At 41.9% G+C, this 18742-nt stretch overlaps 1 protein-coding gene across 11 annotated transcripts in view; it reads right to left on the bottom strand.

Moving 5' to 3' along the window:
* The window catches only part of APBB2 (amyloid beta precursor protein binding family B member 2), a 375499-nt gene that overhangs the window by 178597 nt on the left and 178160 nt on the right, over positions 1-18742 (bottom strand). For all 11 annotated transcript variants that reach the window (XM_049108653.1, XM_049108650.1, XM_025438365.3 and 8 more), the window contains one exon: positions 10083-10898. In XM_049108653.1, coding sequence (XP_048964610.1) covers positions 10083-10898 — 816 coding nt within the window. The remainder of the gene's footprint in view (positions 1-10082; positions 10899-18742) is intronic.

Genomic DNA, 18742 nt, shown 5'->3' with positions numbered 1-18742 from the left:
TAGCAGAAGGTCTGGGACTGACCTGGAATGGCTATGGCCCCAGGATGTTACCACTATGGCACTGCCCTTGCATGCAGCTGTAACAGGCAAGACCAACATTATGTTAGTTACTTCTACCATAATAGCTTCATGTGTATATGGCAGCTGAGCCCACTGGCACACAGAGCAGAAGTCTCTAAGCCTAGTGTCTTGAGCTGGAAAGGATAGGACCCCCTTAAATGGTGGCTACTGACTCTCACCTTTTTGGCACTCAAGCTCAGGGTTGTGAGATTCCTGGGTTTATAAGAGAAAGGAGAAACCCATATTTTTGAGTAAGAAAAGCTTCTAATTTCTAAGCACTAGCATCTAATTCAAAGTCTTCTACAATGTTGTTTACAGGACCAAACCTGTGGGTTGTCTGTACATTCTCCAGCACTGCCCATGGGTGATCTCTGAAGATTTGATGGCATCATATGGCCTTTGCATTGCCCTATAGTTAAGGTCGTATCTTTTTCTCTTATATTCTGCATTGCTCCTAAGAAAATCCTGTGTGTTTGGTAAGCAATGTCCCTCAAACATAGGTGAGAAAAACATGGCGATCACCAATATCCCTCCTTGTCTGTTCCTAAGCTTTGGGCCAAAGGAATAAACCCATCTCCATCTGCCAAGTTCCCCGAACTACCCTAGCCTTCAGAGCTGAGCCACATGGCTAAATGTTAAGCTTAACTGTGTCTTTATTATGTTTTTCTTCCCTTTCTACACTAGTTCCCAGTCTCAGCTGGGTTTGTGATTTTAGACCCACATCTAGGTTTCCTCATCTTTACCACAATTTGGATGAAGGCAACCCCCAAACTATCTTGAGGTCCTTTGGCAGTATATTCTGTTCATTTATCAATTCTCATGGTAGATACCTACAAATTTAAGATTTCCTCCTTGAAAAATCTGAACATGCTAATTCCTGCAAATATTCTCTCACAAATCCTCTGTGTTACATATATTAAGGAATTATCTATGAAGATACCTGTGCTGGGTTGAGTCATACCCCCCTTCACCAATTTGTATCTACCCAGAGCCTCAGAATGTGACCTTATTTGGAAATAGTCTTTGTAGATATAATCAGTTAGGTGAGGTCATACTGGATTGGGGGACTCTAAACCCAAGGACTGGTGTCCTACTAAGATAGCCACGGGAAGACATGGGCAGAGACTGCAGTGCTACAGCCACAAGCCACAGAACACTAGGCATTGCCAGGATGGGAAGCGTGGGAGAGGCAAGCAAGGGAGCTTCAGAAGGAGCCCTCAGAAGCAGCCTGGCCTGATGACATTTTGAACTTTTAGAACCATGAGAATAAATTTCTGTTGTTCAAAGCCATCAAGCATGCAGCAATTTGCTAAGGCAGCCCTAAGAAACTAATAAAGCAGCAAAACATCTATTCTTCTTTGCTTGGAAGCTTAGGCTCTCTGGACCTGCAGTGGGCCTTATCTTTTCATACTAACTGAGGTACTGACATGTGCAAAATAAAACAAAGAACACACAGACACCTGTAAAAGGTACTCTTCATACGGGGGGTGGCGGCTGAGGCCATGGAGATAAGAAACTGTATGTGAGGGCAGCCCCTGTGGCTCAGTGGTTTAGCGTTGCCTTCAGTCCAGGGCCTGAACCTGGAGACCTGGGATCGAGTCCCACGTCAGGCTCCCTGCATGGATGTTGCTTCTCCCTCTGCCTGTGTCTCTGCCTCTCTCTCTCTCTCTCTCTTTCTCTCTCTCTCTCTCTCTGTCTCTATGAATAAATAAATAAAATCTTAAAAAAAAAAAAAAAGAAAGAAACTGTATGTGAGCTGAGGTCACAGAATGGTTCTCACTTATTTCTACACCTCAGGCACCTGCCACAGAACACAGAAAAGGCTCTTAATAAATGACTGGCATATATATGTCTATATGAAGTAACAAATCAGAAAAAATGGGTGAACTAATGAACAAAATTATGATGAGCAAATTCACAAACCCCCAAACTGTTGGTAACTTATATAGATAATATTGCTCAGTTAAAATCAAGGTAAAGTTACAGATCTATTTCAGTTCCCCAAGGATGTGGACAAGTTCAAGCTTGCGGACAACTCTGGATGTTTCTGAGGCATCCTGACTTTTAAAAATCATAAGCCTCGGGACGCCTGGGTGGCACAGCAGCTGAGCGTCTGCCTTTGGCTCAGGGTGTGGTCCCGAGGTCCTGGGATGGAGTCCCACATCAGGTGCCCGCAGGGAGCCTGCTCCTCCCTCTGCCTGTGTCTCTGCCTCTATGTGTCTCTCATGAATGAATAAATTTAAAAATCTTTAAAACAAATCATAAGCCTCTCTATCTATTTATAAATTTAAGATTCCTCTGTGAGAATAATGTATTTGGCCAGAACATTTACAATGAAATTTGACCAAAAATCTTCAAGTCACCCATAGTCCTTTTGTCTCTATGGCCCCACTGAGTCAACCATCTCCTGGTGATTGCCCTGGAGGGTACTTCTCAGAGGCACCAGACACCAGGACAACTATAGGACTCCACCCTTTCTTTTTCTAAGTAGCTCTTCTGTTCACCCTCCCCCAGAAACTTGTTTACCTTCTGTTTACCCTCCCCCAGAAACTAACTTGCCAAAACTAGAAAACACAATTTAAAAAAATAAAAAAATTATTTATTTAGAGGCAGAGAGCATGAACAGAAGGGGCAAAGGAAGAGAAATATCAAGTAGATTTCACACTGAGCATGGAGCCTGATGTGGGACTTGATCTCAAGACACAGAGATCACAACCTGAGCTGAAACCCAGAGTCCAATGTTTAACCGACTGTATCAATCAGGTGCTCCAATTTTTATTTTCAAAATGCCAGTAAAGCAGAGAAAAGACTGCGGGAAAATTACAAATTAAACTTCTTTAGCAATTAATTAAAAAGAAAAGAAAAAAAGATTTTTTACTTTTTAACACTTCTGGGAGACAATGCCCTCCTTGGATCTCCATCCGATGTCTATTTAGTCCCCAGTACAGGTAACTTTAAGGACCTAAGCGTCCACATCTCTAACAACTGAAGTTTCCTCCTCTGAGCATCCTCTACCCTCAGCACTCTGGCCTCCTCTGAGCATCCTCTACCCCCAGCACAGTCCCTTCCTGGCTCATTGAATGTACCTATCGAAAAAATAAATAAAAAAATAAATTAAAAAAAAAGAATGTACCTATCACCTTGTACTCACTACCAGACTGTTAGACTTTTGCTACCACTCATTTCATTGTATTATCTTTTGTTTCCTAAAGTATAATTCTTTGAAGTGAAAGAGCAACCACAAATTTTTGAACATTTAAGTGAATACTTTTTTTTTTTGTCTAGAAAATTCCAAAAATGATTGAGCGAAACCATTTTCTTCCCTAAGTTCATGAGATGAGGAGATGAGGTAAGTAATATTTTTATATATCTTACCCCCAGGCTACTAAAATCTAACTTGGAAATCACATCACCTACCCCAGAATACAGTATGTCCGAGCTATTCTGGAAACATCTCACATCTGTCTTCTTGAATTCCTCCTGTCACATCATGGAACTCTCAACTGAGAAGACAAGACAGGAAGGCTAGTGAGTCACCAAAGGGTATTTAAGAGATTAAAATTAATCCAGGCAGGGCAAACTTGCTGAAAACTAGGTCTTTCCTATATCCTGGAATTATTTTTTTAAGGGAAAGGAGCTTTTGAAAAGCAATTTAAAAATCATGTATAGTTGAAATTACCAGAAAACAAGTGACATAGAATGAACATTTAAAAGAAGGTTCTGAAAAAGTTAATAGTATAACCTTATCCAAAGTTCTAACATTCTTAAGCTAGCTAAAGCCAGAAATAAGAAGAGCTGCCAATTACACTGACACAATTAGGTTCGTGCCTTGGCTTTCCCCCTCTCCAGCTACCCAGTTTGCAAAAGAGGTCCACTTTGCTTGCCTTAATACTGGAAACAATCAATGTTATGACATCAAAGGATTCAAACTCTTGAGCAACATGATCAATTTACAACGCAAAGTGAAGTGTAAAGGCAAATGTAATCGAAACAGCTCTTTTCCTTGGCACTGGCCTTTCTGACTTGCAGACCTATAGACTCAAATGTGAGAAATGTCTGTGGTGGACTGAATGACCAGTCCCAATTCTCCATCCCTCCTAGGAGCCTAGAATATAAATAAGAATCACCCTATCCAGATGCTCTTCACAGTTATGGTTTACAAGCTGTGCTTACTTTTTCTGTTTCTATAGGTGTGCTTGATGTAGCAACGCTGAGAGAGCATGCATGCATGTTTATCTTCCAGCTCCTTCCAATCAGCAAAAAGATAACATTTATGCAGCCTTTTACTATGTATTACGTACTCTTTGAAGAGGTTCATATCCACACATAATGAAGACTTGGTTCCTGCTTTCATGAAGCTCTACGTCTAAATGGAAGATTTCAAGTAAGGTTACGAACTGCTGAGGGGAACATGATAAAAGAAATCTGAAAACATTTCTCTGAAATGTTACTTTCTCTGAAAGTTACTTTCAATAACTCAGAGGGTCTTGAAAGGTTTCACAGAGGAGATAACATGTGAGCTAGATCCCAATTTTTAATAAGGATGGAAAGATCTTCTAAAATATAATTTTCCATTTTCCAGATTCTCAAGATAACTACCACACACAGCCAGTTGGAGATTAAATCTCACATATTCAGGCTCTGGAGGTCACTCACTATAGTACAGTGGAAAAACACTGGATGCTGTGTCTGAAGACACTGGTTCAAGTCCCACCATGACAATCTGAGAAAGTACCATGAACAAGATTCTATGGACACATAGTAGGTCCACAGAATTTCACTGTGCGGTTCCTAATAACTGGTTTTTCAGCCTCACCTATTACCAGGCAACATTGTCAATTAAGTTATAAAATATGTATCCAACATCAAAATCAGATGTTGATTGAGCTATAACATCAAATGTTTACTGAATATATCAAGGCCATTTGGCGATATGTAGGTGGCCTCTGATTTTATTCAGTTAACCATTACTTATTTACTAAGGTCACTTGCTATATCTCAAACACTGACAACACAAATACAAAGATGAACACAAACCACTCCCTGCCCTTAGGGTACAGAAAGTCCTAAGTAAAATCAGAGTCCAGAATGTAGGTAACTTTTAATTAAGGGAGAAGTAAACTTTTACATCCCACTTGCTGTAGTGATAATGGTGGTCACTAATAATATAGGCACTAATATTTATTAAACTCTTGCTATATGCCAGACACTGTTCCAAGAGCTCTCACTTAATCCTCACAATTGGTCCATGCCAGACCCCACTATCACCTCCACTTTATACATCAGAGACTGATGAACTGCCTGCCTCTAACCGAGCTGAGATTTGAATTTAGGAAGTTGACTCTAGAGCCCATGCTCTCAATTATAAGGTAATGAAGCATTAGGCTCAAAGTCACACCACCTCGATTTTGTTTTCTCTATGTATATCCTGCCTTTGTACACTTTAGTAATGAACCTAATCTTGGCACAGCTATTCCACAAGACCCACCCAGGTTCATACTCTGTACCTTTAATTTTATTAAGCCCCAAATTAAACCTAAGTTAGATGCTGGTACCAACAAGGTCCGGAAACCTGTACCCAGGTAGCATCAAAATACTATATCTTTCAAAAGTTTCCATGAAGCAAAGACACCAGGTGACTAACAGAAAGATTACACACAATCTGATCAACCTATATTTATCTGAGTCATCGTGCTTACCTGGGGCCGTGGAGGGAACTGTATTTCTAGCAAAATGCTAACTAATTCTAAGTTCTCACCTTCAAGTACCAAAATGGGATGCAACCCTTTCTTTTAGAATCAGAGTCAAGGCATTCTTTTGAACTTTGGTAAACTCCTATGAAGCTCAATAATTTCACAGATGCTTTCTTTTTTTTTTCCCTAATAGGCTCTTGTTTTCTCAGAGGACAGACTACACAGGAGGAAAGAGGAGCAACATATTGTATACATGATTGATTGTGCAAAAAAAAAAATGACTAAATGCTGGAGGGGGCAATTGAGAGACAAAGAGAAATGGAAAGTAGTCGATCTCTGGGTTAGCAGTGCATTTTATTTTATAAATAGCAGTCTAACTTGGAAAGGATGCCCCTAAGGTAGAAACGAGCCTATTTTTCTAGGCTCCCCAAAGCACAGTCTACAATCCAAAGATAATTGTGTTATGATTTAGTCATAAAACACACACCACTGTGATGAGTATTTACTTAACACACAGCAGATAAGCAAATATACCTTCTGCAATGCATACTAGAATACGGGTACTCTGTATTATGAGATGCATACCAGTATCTTACAAAAATTTGCTCTTATTTTTTTTCTCTCAATAGTTAGTATTTGTATTTATTATATATATACATAAACATGTATATATTATAGGAAACATAATAAACACTGATTTGACCATTAGAAGTGAAACATACAATGTTTAATTTAAGCTGATCATGATCATTATAAACACTAACAGTATGTTTCACTGGAGAGACAAAATCAAAAGTAATGCAAATGCTGAAAATTCATTTATTTTATTTTACTCACTAATTTTCGTAGTGGTCACCACCTGAAACTTGGAAGTGTGATCATGAAATAAAGAGGTTTCAATTCAGTAGGAGTTCACAACTGGCTATGACGAAATTCCAAAAGAATTCCTAAAAACTACCGATACTAATATTTTGAGATCTTGCGGCGTGCTGAAATAAGTACAGAGATTCCAGAGTGACCATATGTTGAAAATAGCACAGGTTAGGTTCTTATGTACTTTTTTAAAAAACTCAAATGTCACTGCTTGAGAGTCACAGCTAACCCACATTCTCTTGAGCATATTTGATTTAAAATGTCTATCCTTAGCTACCCATTAAGGGATGTTACCATATTGTCAATCTTCCTTTAAAATGTGAAGATCTTCAAAACTGACTTGAAGAGAGAAAAATGAACATAGCCTCTCATTGTGTCAGAAAGCTTAACTCAGTTCGCATCATGTGCCAAGCACCAGAGAAACACAACAAAAAGTGATGCCAGGACACTGAGCAAATGAGCAGTGAGCAGAGGGGACCCCGGGAAGGTTTCCTGGAGAGAGTCAGAGTAGAGTGTATGTGTTCAGCTGGAATTTTGTGCTCTCTGTAGGCCCTTACTGACACTAGCACCCTACAAGAGAAGGAGCAGTACGCAGAAATCATCCAGACACTCAGCAGTGAGGGAATAATTAAATAAACTGTGGAGCTCGAATATCGTGGAATAGCATGCTTGATACTTAAAAAACCTGAGGTAGAAAAATTGTATGTCCTCATATGCACTGCTCTGCAAAATATATACTTAGGAGGAAAAAGCAAACCTTCCTAAAACTATCTAATGTAATTTTTTTGTTTTGATTTTTTTTAAATGTTTTATTTATTTATTCATGAGAGACACAGGGAGAAGCAGACTCCTTGCAGGAGCCTGATGTGGGACTCGATCCCAGAACTCCAGGATCACACCCTGGGCCAAAGGCAGATAGATGCTCAACCGCTGAGCCACCCAGGCATCCCTGTTTTGATTTTTTATTGTGGAGAATTTTAAAGATGCAAAATTAGAGAGAACAGAATAATAAACACTTATGTACAAATCTTTAACAATTATCAGCTAATGGGCGGTTTTGTTTCTTTTTTCTTTCTTTTTCTTTTATCTCAATTATTTTGAAGAAAATCCCATACCCAATATTATTTATGTTAGTATATATTGTATCACGTTGTATCTATTATACTATTATATATTGGTATATATCTCTAAAAGATAAGGACTCTTTAAAAAATACCATTATCATAAAATTTGGGTAAAACTTAAAATTTATTATAAATGTGGGTATATGTCTAAGATGCTCTCTGGGGGTTTAGCACCACCTTCAGCCCAGGGCATGATCCTGGAGTCTCAGGATCGAGTCCCACGTCAGGCTCCCTGCATGGAGCCTGCTTCTCCCTCTGCCTGTGTCTCTGCCTCTCTCTGTGTGTCTCTCTCTCTGTGTGTGTCTCACATGAATAAATAAATAAAATCTTTTAAAAACAATAAATACATACATACATACATACATACATAAAATGCTTTCTGAAAGGAAATACTTAAAAAAAAAAAAAGGACAGCGGCCATCATTGTGAATAGGGGCTAGAGTGAGGAACAGGGGAGACTTTATTGTTCATTTAATATCATCCAGTAAATTTTATTTATTTACTTAATTAATTTTTTAAAATTTAAATTCAATTTGCCAACATACAGTATAATACCCAATGCTCATCCCATCAAGTGCCCTCCTCAGTGCCCATCCCCCAGTTACCCCCCCTTCCCCTTCCACAACCCTTTGTTTCCCAGAGTGAGGAGTCTCTCATGGTTTGTCTCCATCTCTAATTTTTCCAGGAAAATTTAAAATTTGCCTACAGCAGAAAGCGCCATGCCTGGAATTGCAGTGGAAAGGCTATCGTGACGGGAGGAAGACAATGAGGTCTGGGAGATACTCCTCAAAGGAAGTGGACTCTGGATGTGAGATACTCAAGGAGACCTTTATGTAGATTCAAACATGAGCAGGTGACAGTGTCCATCAGCTACAGGATATGAATCCTCTCAATGGGTAAAAAGTAATAGCTGTGAACTCAGCAACATTACTAAACATAATTATGTTTCTAGTAATGTGCAGGTCCAGGCATTTATGAGATGAAATGGACTCATCTCAACCTCCCTACTGCCATATCCAGCTACAGCAGGCTGATGAAATCTATCACCTAAAGCACTGCGATTTTAAAGGGCATTTCAAAAACACTTTTTTTTTAAACAAGTTAATGTCTTCACTTTCTCCTTCTCTTCTTCCTTATCTATAGTCCTTGTAGTTTCTCTGCCTTAGCGGTGGCAGAAATGTTACTTCCTTCAGCAGTGGGACGATCTGTTATATTTCTAGCACATTAACATAGTCCTGGAACCCAATGGGGTAGCTGCCGGGTGACAGGGTTATGTTAGAGAAATAAGCCTTTGTGAGTGCTTGTTTATCCTGAATTAAGATACAACAAAGTGCTCCACATGTTTTAATCTTATAATCAGTACAGTGGGGGGGTTATGAGAAGAAGAGATTCAAAGTAGCTGGCTTTTAGAACCCTGTTCATTTCTGTTCCGATTAGGACAAATCTGAAGATGTTACAGATATAGACAAAAGTCAAGAAAGACTGGTCTCAATTAGACCACTTAAAATCCTGAACTTCTGAATATATTAAAAAAAAAAAAACCCACACCACCACTTTCTTACTTTCAAATATCACATGAACCAGGCTAATAAAATGTTCCCCAGTAAAGGTCAAAGGGAAATGTCTACAACAAGCAGACTTTTAAACTTTTTAAACTTCTAACTTGTCATTAGTTTGAGCATAATTAAGTTCTGAGAACTTTATTTTTTTTTTAATTTTTTTTTCTTTCTTTATTTATGATAGTCACACAGAGAGAGAGAGAGAGAGAGAGAGAGAGAGAGAGGCAGAGACACAGGCAGAGGGAGAAGCAGGCTCCATGCACCGGGAGCCCGACGTGGGACTCGATCCCGGGTCTCCAGGATCGCACCCTGGGCCAAAGGCAGGCGCCAAACCGCTGCGCCACCCAGGGATCCCAGTTCTGAGAACTTTGAAATAGTTGGTTCTTTTCATGAAGCTATGTGTTGTCCCCTGCAACTCTCTCTCTCTTATTATTTTGCTTAACAAAACCCAGTATTTCTAGATAGGGTTTAGAGCCAGTTCACCTAAGCGCTGGCAGTATAATTTAAACAGATCATGCTTTACTATACACTAAGGACCCATTTCTTTTACAAAAATGCTCACCAGAACAAACAACGTAGGTAAGAACCAAAATGAAGCCAGGGAGAAATCTAATGGTATTTTCCACACAAACTGCCTTATTGTACCCCAAGAGGCATACATTCTTCTCTCCCCACAAATGGACTTTTTTTGGTGCGACCAGGGCTTAATCTCATCAATAACTGGGAACACCAGAAGAAAGTACTGCCATGGTCTAGACCCTTCCCAGGGGTACCTGTTTCATCTGGGGAACTGGGCGAGGCGCTGTCTTGGGATAGTGTTGTCCAGCTGGACTCCTCATCACTCGGTGCCAGGTTCTGGATCCGGTGGAGTGCGCAGTCAGTTTTGGCTCCCGTCTTAGGATGATCCTTCTTGGTCTCTGGGCTGGATGACACTGTGGCCACTTGGCCATCTTCAGGGCTGAACTGGGCTTTGTTGGCTTTCTGTGGCAGCGCTTCACCATTCCCGATGACGGTGGAGGCCTGGCCCTGGCCCGGCTGCGATTTCTCTTCCACAACCCCGTGCTGGTTGCCTAAGTTCTGCTCTAGTTCTCTGGTTGAGGTTTCCAGGTCTGCATAGTAATTTAGGAAGCTCTTGGTTCTCCTGGGTTGGGAGGGTAGAATTTCAGAGCCTGAGGAATCGCATGGGTGGGGCTCTTTGCCCTCTAACTTCTCAGAAGTTATGTTGATGACTGCAGTGGGGCTGATGTTTTTGTTGGGGTCCTGCTGTCCCTGTTCTGCAGCCTTCCGGAGCTGGTTCTCCCCATTTTTCACCAGCTTGATGTTGGCAGAGCCACTTCCCAGCAGGGGCTGTGCAGCTGGATCAGAGAGGCCCATTGCCACCTGGATGTTAGTTAGTGCATATTTTTTCCTGCATTTGGGGGGTGTGCTGTTCTTGCTTTCGGTGTGTTTTATTTCAGCATTCAACAGTTCATTGTGGGAGGAACGGAGATGAAGGGTATTTGGTGGTGTGGCTGGGCTGTTTCGATTTGTGATGTCTGTGGCTCCGCTGCTGGCCATAAACACTGCCACGGTGTCTACACCTGAGTCACCTGGAAAAAAGAAACTAGTCATTAGCAGGCTGCCTGGCATGATTAAACTGCTTAGCATACAGTGAGCCAACATTGTTTTTACAAAAAGTTGAAAGGATTAATGCTTCCATTGCACACATTCTTATAGAATGGACTCATTTTCCTCTTTATTTTCACTATTCACTCATAAGTTAAATAGGAACAAATAAAAGGCTTAACGTGGATACAAAAAAAGCCAATTTACAGAAAAGCTGAGCTGTCTAAGGGTCCAAATTTTATTTAGAATCTCCCTTTTGAATTCATTTAAGGGCATTTTCTCCTGGTCATTATTCACAACCTTGCAAAGCATCCCCTTTCTAAACATTCACACCACATTTCTATTCTGTAGTTCCTTTGAGCAACAAAAAAGTTGCCCAAAACTCCTCTGGGGTTCCAGTCTTCTTAATTAACCTGAAAGGTCACTGTTCAACAATGTACCATACATCCAAGGTAATTTTTCTCAGCCATGTTGAGAAATTGTGTTCTGAATGCCTGGAAAAACCAAATCTCCATCAGAGTTTGCTAATATATTTGTGAACATTTTTGACCTGGGCTTAGCGTTTGGATGAAAGACATTTTGGAGAAATGGCTCAGTTACTTGAGAACACACACACACACACACACACACACACAATTACTAATAATGCAGCCTTGAGACCTTGGCTACTGCTCTGTTAGAGCCCCCAAAGGAGTCTGAATATATTCCACTGAATTAAAATACAGACTCAGCGGTTTGCAGGCCCTGTGTGCCCTTGCAGGACTCCTAGGAAACTATCTGACAGTTGCATTTATCTCAAATATTGTTCATACCATCCGTGATTTATTCCATGTGTCTCTTACTAGGAAGAAAGAAAGGTTTCTCAGACTAGAAAGGAATAAGATTCATCAACAAAAATTCCTAAGGTTTCACATTTCTCAGCCTATGAAGAATGACCCTTTCTTATCTGATCCTTTGCCCTCCACAGAGACCTCAGTGAGTTTACACCAGCAAATGAACCAAAGCACAGCTCCTAACATTCCTAAAATTGTATTGTGACAACTCCCTCTTCCACCCCCAGGCAAAACAGAGACCTCCACAGGGAAGGAAGGTAAAAATGTTCCTTTGCTTGGGAGCTTGAGGTATTTCTTTCTATCATCAAATACTCAGGATTATCTACTTTAGGAAAGAGTTACCCACTCATGCTTGGGTCTGTGTGCTTCTAGAAAGGCAGGCAATGTACACTATAGGCAGTGCCCACATTTATAACGCAATACAGGCGTGGCCTACAAAGACAGTTAAGGGCTGTAACATGAAGTGGTTAGACCTTGGACTCCATTCTTTATAATTGTTACTTATAAGGATTACTGCTAACCCAGCAAAAGAGCTAAGTGCCTGGGCTTCATTTTAGTTAGAAAAAAAAAAAATCTGGTTTGTTTCTCCTTTTTAAGCAAAATCCTGGCAACTACATTTTAAAAAAATCATACTGTTTTCACTATTACTACCATTTTCATATATTCCAATTTATAATTCAACCTTACTCAAGAGTGCCACTTGATATGAAAGGGCCCACCAGGGATCCCTGGATAGCTCAGCGGTTAAGCACCTGCGTACGGCCCAGGGCGTGATCCTGGAGACCGGGGATTGAGTTCCACGTTGGGCTCCCTGCATGGAACCTGCTTCTCCCTCTGCCTGTGTCTCTGCCTCTCTCTCTCTCTCTCTCTCTTTCTGTGTGTCTCTCATGAATAAATAAATAAAATCTTTAAAAAAAATTTTTTTAAAAACATAAAACTGAATCCTGTTTTAAGAAAAAAAAAAAAAAAGGGCCCACCTTGAACCCATTTGAAATTTTCCCAGAGACACATATCTTGTCACATGGGCACACAAGAGAAAATGCCATTTAAACTCTTGGGTATTTAGAATGACATTACTATGAGAAAGGAAATCTCTGCTTTTTAAAAGACATGGCAAATATTTCTAGGAGGCTATTTTATGATGTTAAGGTACTATATTCTAACAATGTTATTAGGGAGAAAGCTTTATTTACTTTGTTTATAACCAGAAACATTTTCAGAAAGAATACTATCAAAATTTCTAGGTGATTAAATAGCTTTTATATCTTGGATGTGATAGATAAAAACCTTTCGCCACATTCTCATCAGCCTTTTGGATCCCACTGCCCTCCCTATGCCCTTTGGAACATTTCTGTGTGTGAGATATCATGAAGGGGAGGTCTGGACGGGTTAAATTAGAACAACAGGACCATCCCGTACAAAACAGCTCTGTCTGCACTGTTTTTATAGATCAAAGCCTAAATACAGTTTGTGTGCATCTTAAGATATTAAATGATGGTATCATCTGGGAGCAAAATAAAAGGTTCACATCTAGAACAGCCAAGTTAATGCTATGACATATACAGCTGTCTCTAGGAAGGAGTTAACTACCAGCTGGGCAGTCATTTGGGTCCAAAGAAGTAGGTAGAGGTCAGCAAATTCCTAGAAAGAACAAGGCTTCAAAGAAGGAGGCCCCTGCAGTCCAAGTGGCTCAGCAGTTTAGCGCCGCCTTCAGCCCAGGGCGTGATCCTCGAGTTCGGGGATCGAGTCCCACGTCAGGCTCCCTGCATGGAGCTTGCTTCTCCCTCTGCCTGTGTCTCTGCCCCTCTCTCTCTCTCTAACTCTCTCTCTCTCCTCTCTCTCTCTTTTTCTCTCTCTCTCTCTGTTTCTCATGAATAAATAAATAAATAAAATCTTAAAAAAAAAAAAAAAAAAAAAAGAAGGAGGCCCTGAATGTGGGAGGCAGTGCCATGAGGATAAGAACAAAGAACTCAGGGCCAGGGGGACAAGGCTCGAGCCCTGCCCGTGTTACTTACTAGCTGAGGGATCTAGGACACCAGATCGTCAGGGTCCTTGTCTGAAAAATGGGCACATTAATAGCATGTGGTTTTTGTGAGGGTTAAAAAGAGAAATGTAGGTGGGTATTTAAAAATAAGTGTAAGCAACCCTTACCCCTTTAGATCCGAGTGACAGAGCACAGAGCTGCCTGCCAGGGCCCCCAAACTAACACCTGATCTGCTCCAAGTGATAAAAATGGTCCTGCTGTATGGACACACAGGAAGTAAACAGGCTAACAAGATGAGATAAAGAAGTTGGATCCAGAGAGCTTAATTATAGGGGGAAAAAAATCGCTCAAGTTTAAGAGGAAGGAGGTTTTTCTTTTTTAAAGCAAAGGAAATCTGACAACGTCTCTTTGAATCTATTCTATTTAACTGTTTTCTTTGGACTCAAGAATAAGTCCAAATTCCTTGACATAACAGGTGAGTTAAATTCTCCATTTCTCTGCTGTAAAATCAGGATAGTAGTAGTATCTACCCCTCACTGATTTTTGTTGAGAACGAAGAGAGATGACTGTCAAGCATTTAGCCTAATGCCTGGCATACCATTAGGGATTATTATTTTACCATTCCCTCCTTTCCCACGCGTTTTTGTGTCTGATCACCATCTTTAAGGAGCACTTTCCTCTTGCCAGGCACTGTGCTAGGAGTAGGGGAACCAAGACACACAAGGTCCCACCTGCTGAGTGCTTTCAGCCTTGTTGAAGACAAACACGCCATAATGTAATAAATATCAACCAGGATGGGAATTGGGGGAGGTGCAAAGGAGTGAGTGGTCTTCCCACTTCAGTCTGGAGACGATGTGAAGGTAAGAGAGGGTGGATTGGCATTTGGGGGGTCTTAGCAAATCCAAAGACAAAAGTTGAGATGTGGTTAAGGGGGAGGATGAGTCAGGTGGAGTCCTACAAGACATGCTCCAAGGGTTTGGACTTGAACCCCAGGCAGAGAAGAAGATCAAGCACTTCAATAGAGTAAAGGATGAATCTGAGGTTGAAGAGAAAGAAACAGGAAGAGAGAGAGAGGGATAGGGAGAGGATGTATGTGTATGTATGTGTTGTATTCCTTTATGTGGTAGAGGGAAAGGGTATCTTTCCCCCAGCATGTTCTCCAAGATGACTTTGATGAAAGGGCATTAAAGAAGCAATGTAAATTAGGCAATTAAAACCTGAGTAGTCATCAGGGCAAGAGCAGAATGAGGCAGATGGAGAGTGCTTCCCCAACGAAAGAGGCAGGCTGGCCTCATCTTCACACTCTTCCATTGGGTGTTAGAGTCTGACTCTGCCATTTATCAAAGGGAAGCAAAACCCAGGCCCAGAGACCCCCTGGAAGGCTACTGTAAATAATCCAATCAAGACAGGAGGGAAAGAACAAGGTGGGCATGAGAGACTTAGGCACAGGGTGGGGGGTTCTAGGTGGGGAGAGTCTATCCCTCTCACTGACTCTAATCATTCATCCCTTGCCCAGGGCATGAAGATAAGGCCCCCCGTTAAGCAGCACTGGCTGATTATAAGAACATTGGTGGCTTCTGTTCTCCAACAGCTTTGGGAGAATGGCAGAGGTGGGCAGAGGGTGACCTTCAAGGAACTTCCCTACAAACAAAGTGAGGGGACAGAAGAGCAGTTGGAGGATGACTTGGGGTTATAGGAAGGAATTTTTGTTTTTTAAAGATTACAGTCTTAGTGATGTTTTATTGCTTAGAAGCTGGAAATGCAGAGGACAGTAGAGAAGGGGAAAATGGAAACACAAGAGGGATATATGAATAAGATAGAATGCAGGTGATGAGGGTATCTGGGTGGCTCAGTTTGTTCGGCATCTGCCTTCAGCTCAGGTCATGATCCTAGGGTCCTGGGATTGAGTTCCCATAACAGGCTCCCTGCTCAGCCAGGGGTCTGCTTCTCCCTCTGTCCCTCCCCCTGGCTCATGCTCATTCTCTCTCTCTCTCTCTCTCTCTCAGAAATAAACAAAATCTTTTTAAAAAAGGATCCAGGTGATAAGAGGAGGGAGCATAGCAGATATGAGAGAGTCAGCCTTGCCCAAGACAAGGGATGTTTGATGAGAGAAGGAAGGAAAGAAGTAAGGGTGGCAACAGGTATATCTACCATGGCTGTGACACAAAGCCAAGGAAAAGCAGCACTGACAGCCTCAATTTTCTCTGTGAAAGTAAAGTCTTCCCCTGAGAGGAAGCAGGCGAGGGGAACACAAGGAGAGGAACAAAGTCCAGAAACAGTCACATGGGAGAAACACAGAGTTGGTGACTTTTTCTAAAAGAAATGTTAAGTTTGATGGAATAAGAAGAGACACACAGATCAATGGGATAGACCAGAGAGCGCAGAAATAACCCCATGCATGTACGGCCAATTAACTTATGACAAAGAAGCCAAGAATACACAACTGAGAAAGGATGGTCTCTTCAATAAATGGTGCTGGGAAAGCTGGACAGCCACATGTGGAAGAATGAAATGGGACCACGCCCTTATCCCCTCCACACAAACATCAACTTAAAATGGATAAAAGACTTCAACGTAAGACTTGAAACCATAAAATTCCCAGAAGAAAACATAGGCAGTAAGCTCCTTGACATGGGTCTTGGCAATCGTTCTTTGGGTTTGAGACCAAAAGCAAAGGCAACAAAAGCAAAAATAAACAAGTGGGATGACATCAACCCCCTAAATGTTCTGCACAGCAAAGGACACCGTCAATGAAATGAAAAGGCAACCTACTGGGGCACCCGGGTAGCTCAGTGGCTGAGTGTCTGCCTTTGGCCCAGGGCATGATCCCAAAGTCCAGGGATTGAGTCCCATATCAGGTTCCCTACAGGGAGCCTGCTTTTCCCTCTACCTATGTATGTCTCTCTGTGTTTCTCATGAATAAATAAATAAAATCTTTTTTAAAAAATGGGAGGTAAAAATGAAGACATAGTCACAGATGGGGGCAGAAGTGAGGTATAAGGTGTGCGGAAGTGAACAGATGAGGAATGTACTCTGGGTAGGGCCTGGAGAGGGCAGGGAATGGAGCCAGGAAGAGGATGGAGAGCTGGGAGGGAAAGGCCAAGGGATCAGAGGTCTCCAAAAGGTCAAAGCACAGGTGTTACAGGAACAAGGAAATGTTTTCAACCCTAGCTGCATGCATCCCTTGGGAAGCTTTTAAAGACATACAGAAGGCAAAGGCCCACTCCTAAAGACACCCTCCAAAGACTCTGATTCAATTGACCTGGGATTGGGCCCGGTCAGGGCAATTCCAATCAATGTGTGGTCAAGGCCAAGAACCACTAGAACAAGATAATGATTGCTGAGGTACTTGAAACACTGATCACGCATGTCACATTGCTTGTCCTTGCACACGTTCTCAACATCCTTCTCTCCCATCTGGCAAATTTCTATTTCACCTTTAAGATTCAAGGTAGATGGTGGAGCCTGGGTGGCTGAGCATCTGCCTTTGGCTCAGGTCGTGATCCCAGGGTCCTGGGATCGAGTCCCGCATCAGACTCCCGGCAGGGAGCCTGCTTCTCCCTCTGCCTATGCTCTGCCTCTCTCTGCGTCTCCCACGAATAGATAAATAAAACCTTTTTTTTTTTTAAGATTTTATTTATCTATTCGTGAGAGACTTAGAGAGAGAGAGAGAGAGAGAAAGAGGGGCGCAGAGACACAGGCAGAGGGAGAAGCAGGCTCCATGCAAGTAGCCCAACATGGGACTGGATCCCGGGGCTCCAGGATCAGGCCCGGGGCTGAAGGCAGCACTAAACCACTGAGCCACCCAGCCTGCCCCAAAAATCTTAAAAAAAAAAAAAAAAAAAAAGATTCAAGGTATTCAAGGTACAGATCACCTAGTTGTGCACTGTCTTCTTGCCCCTCCAGGCAAATTGCAGGGCTCCTTCTTCTATACCCTCAAACCTCCATACACTTCTCTCTCTGACAGCATCACTCCCACTGTTATTCTTGCCTTTTTAGTTTCCTATTAGACCGTGAGCTCCAGCAACCAGAAGAGCAGCGTAGCACACAGTAGGTGCTCAATGCATGTTCAGAGAAAAAAATCAGTGAATACGATGGAAAAAAAAAAAAAAAAGCCAAGTGTTTCATTTAACATCTCAAGAACTGTTTACATTAAAAGTCTAGCTCCTCTCCAGCTTTTATCCCATGCAGCATCTGAGCAAGAGTTAAAATAAAATCTTTCAATATACTATCCAGACCAATTTATTTTGCTCCTCGGTCTCGGCTCAAGAAATTCTTATGCAATTCCGCCATAGAAGAAAAGGCTATTTAGAGTCCAAAGTATATGTTTTGTGACCCAGAACAGGCTGGTATACTTCTCTGCCAGACGTGATTTCTTATCAGCTGTCATGCTCCCAGATCCGAGTTCTCCAAGCTTTGGTATGAACAGCATTAACGGCTCAGCGGAGGCTCCGGTACGTGGGGTACAGTGCTCCTGTCACCACCATGCCCCCCAGCACCCCATTCTGGCCCTCCCTCTCTTCCCTTCCTTCCTCATATTTACCACCAGCATCATTAGTAACCATGATCGAAAGGGAATCACATATGCTGGGAAATAGCAACACAGCAATCGTATAGATACTAAAAAGAATGGGGAACCAATGAACGCTCTGTGGATATAAAAGTGAAAGGCTACCACCCCCCTCACGCATCTCTTGCTTCTGCTCTTCTCCATGTAAGACATTTTAGCCTGCTTTCCCCGATCCTAATACCACAGTGACACTCAGAAGTTGGGGCATTCAGGCCACCTCCATTTATCTTTGCCTCCCATGATGTTACTACAGATTTAAGATCGAAGACCACTTGGCCTAATACTCCCTAGGAATTGGAGGGATGGAGGGAGTTAAATCCACTGACACATGGGCTAGACCCTAAGTGAGAATTCAGGGCATTGCCTCTGCATTTCCCAGACTAGCAGCACTGGGATGGTCCTTCATGGCTTTCCTATCCTACCGAATTCTGCCCATTTTCC

This window comes from Canis lupus, chromosome 3 (genome assembly GCF_003254725.2).
Source record: "Canis lupus dingo isolate Sandy chromosome 3, ASM325472v2, whole genome shotgun sequence".
Classification (NCBI taxonomy): Eukaryota; Metazoa; Chordata; class Mammalia; order Carnivora; family Canidae; genus Canis; species Canis lupus.
Note: the sequence above shows the minus strand (reverse complement) of the source record. Positions and strands in the feature narration are given on the sequence as shown.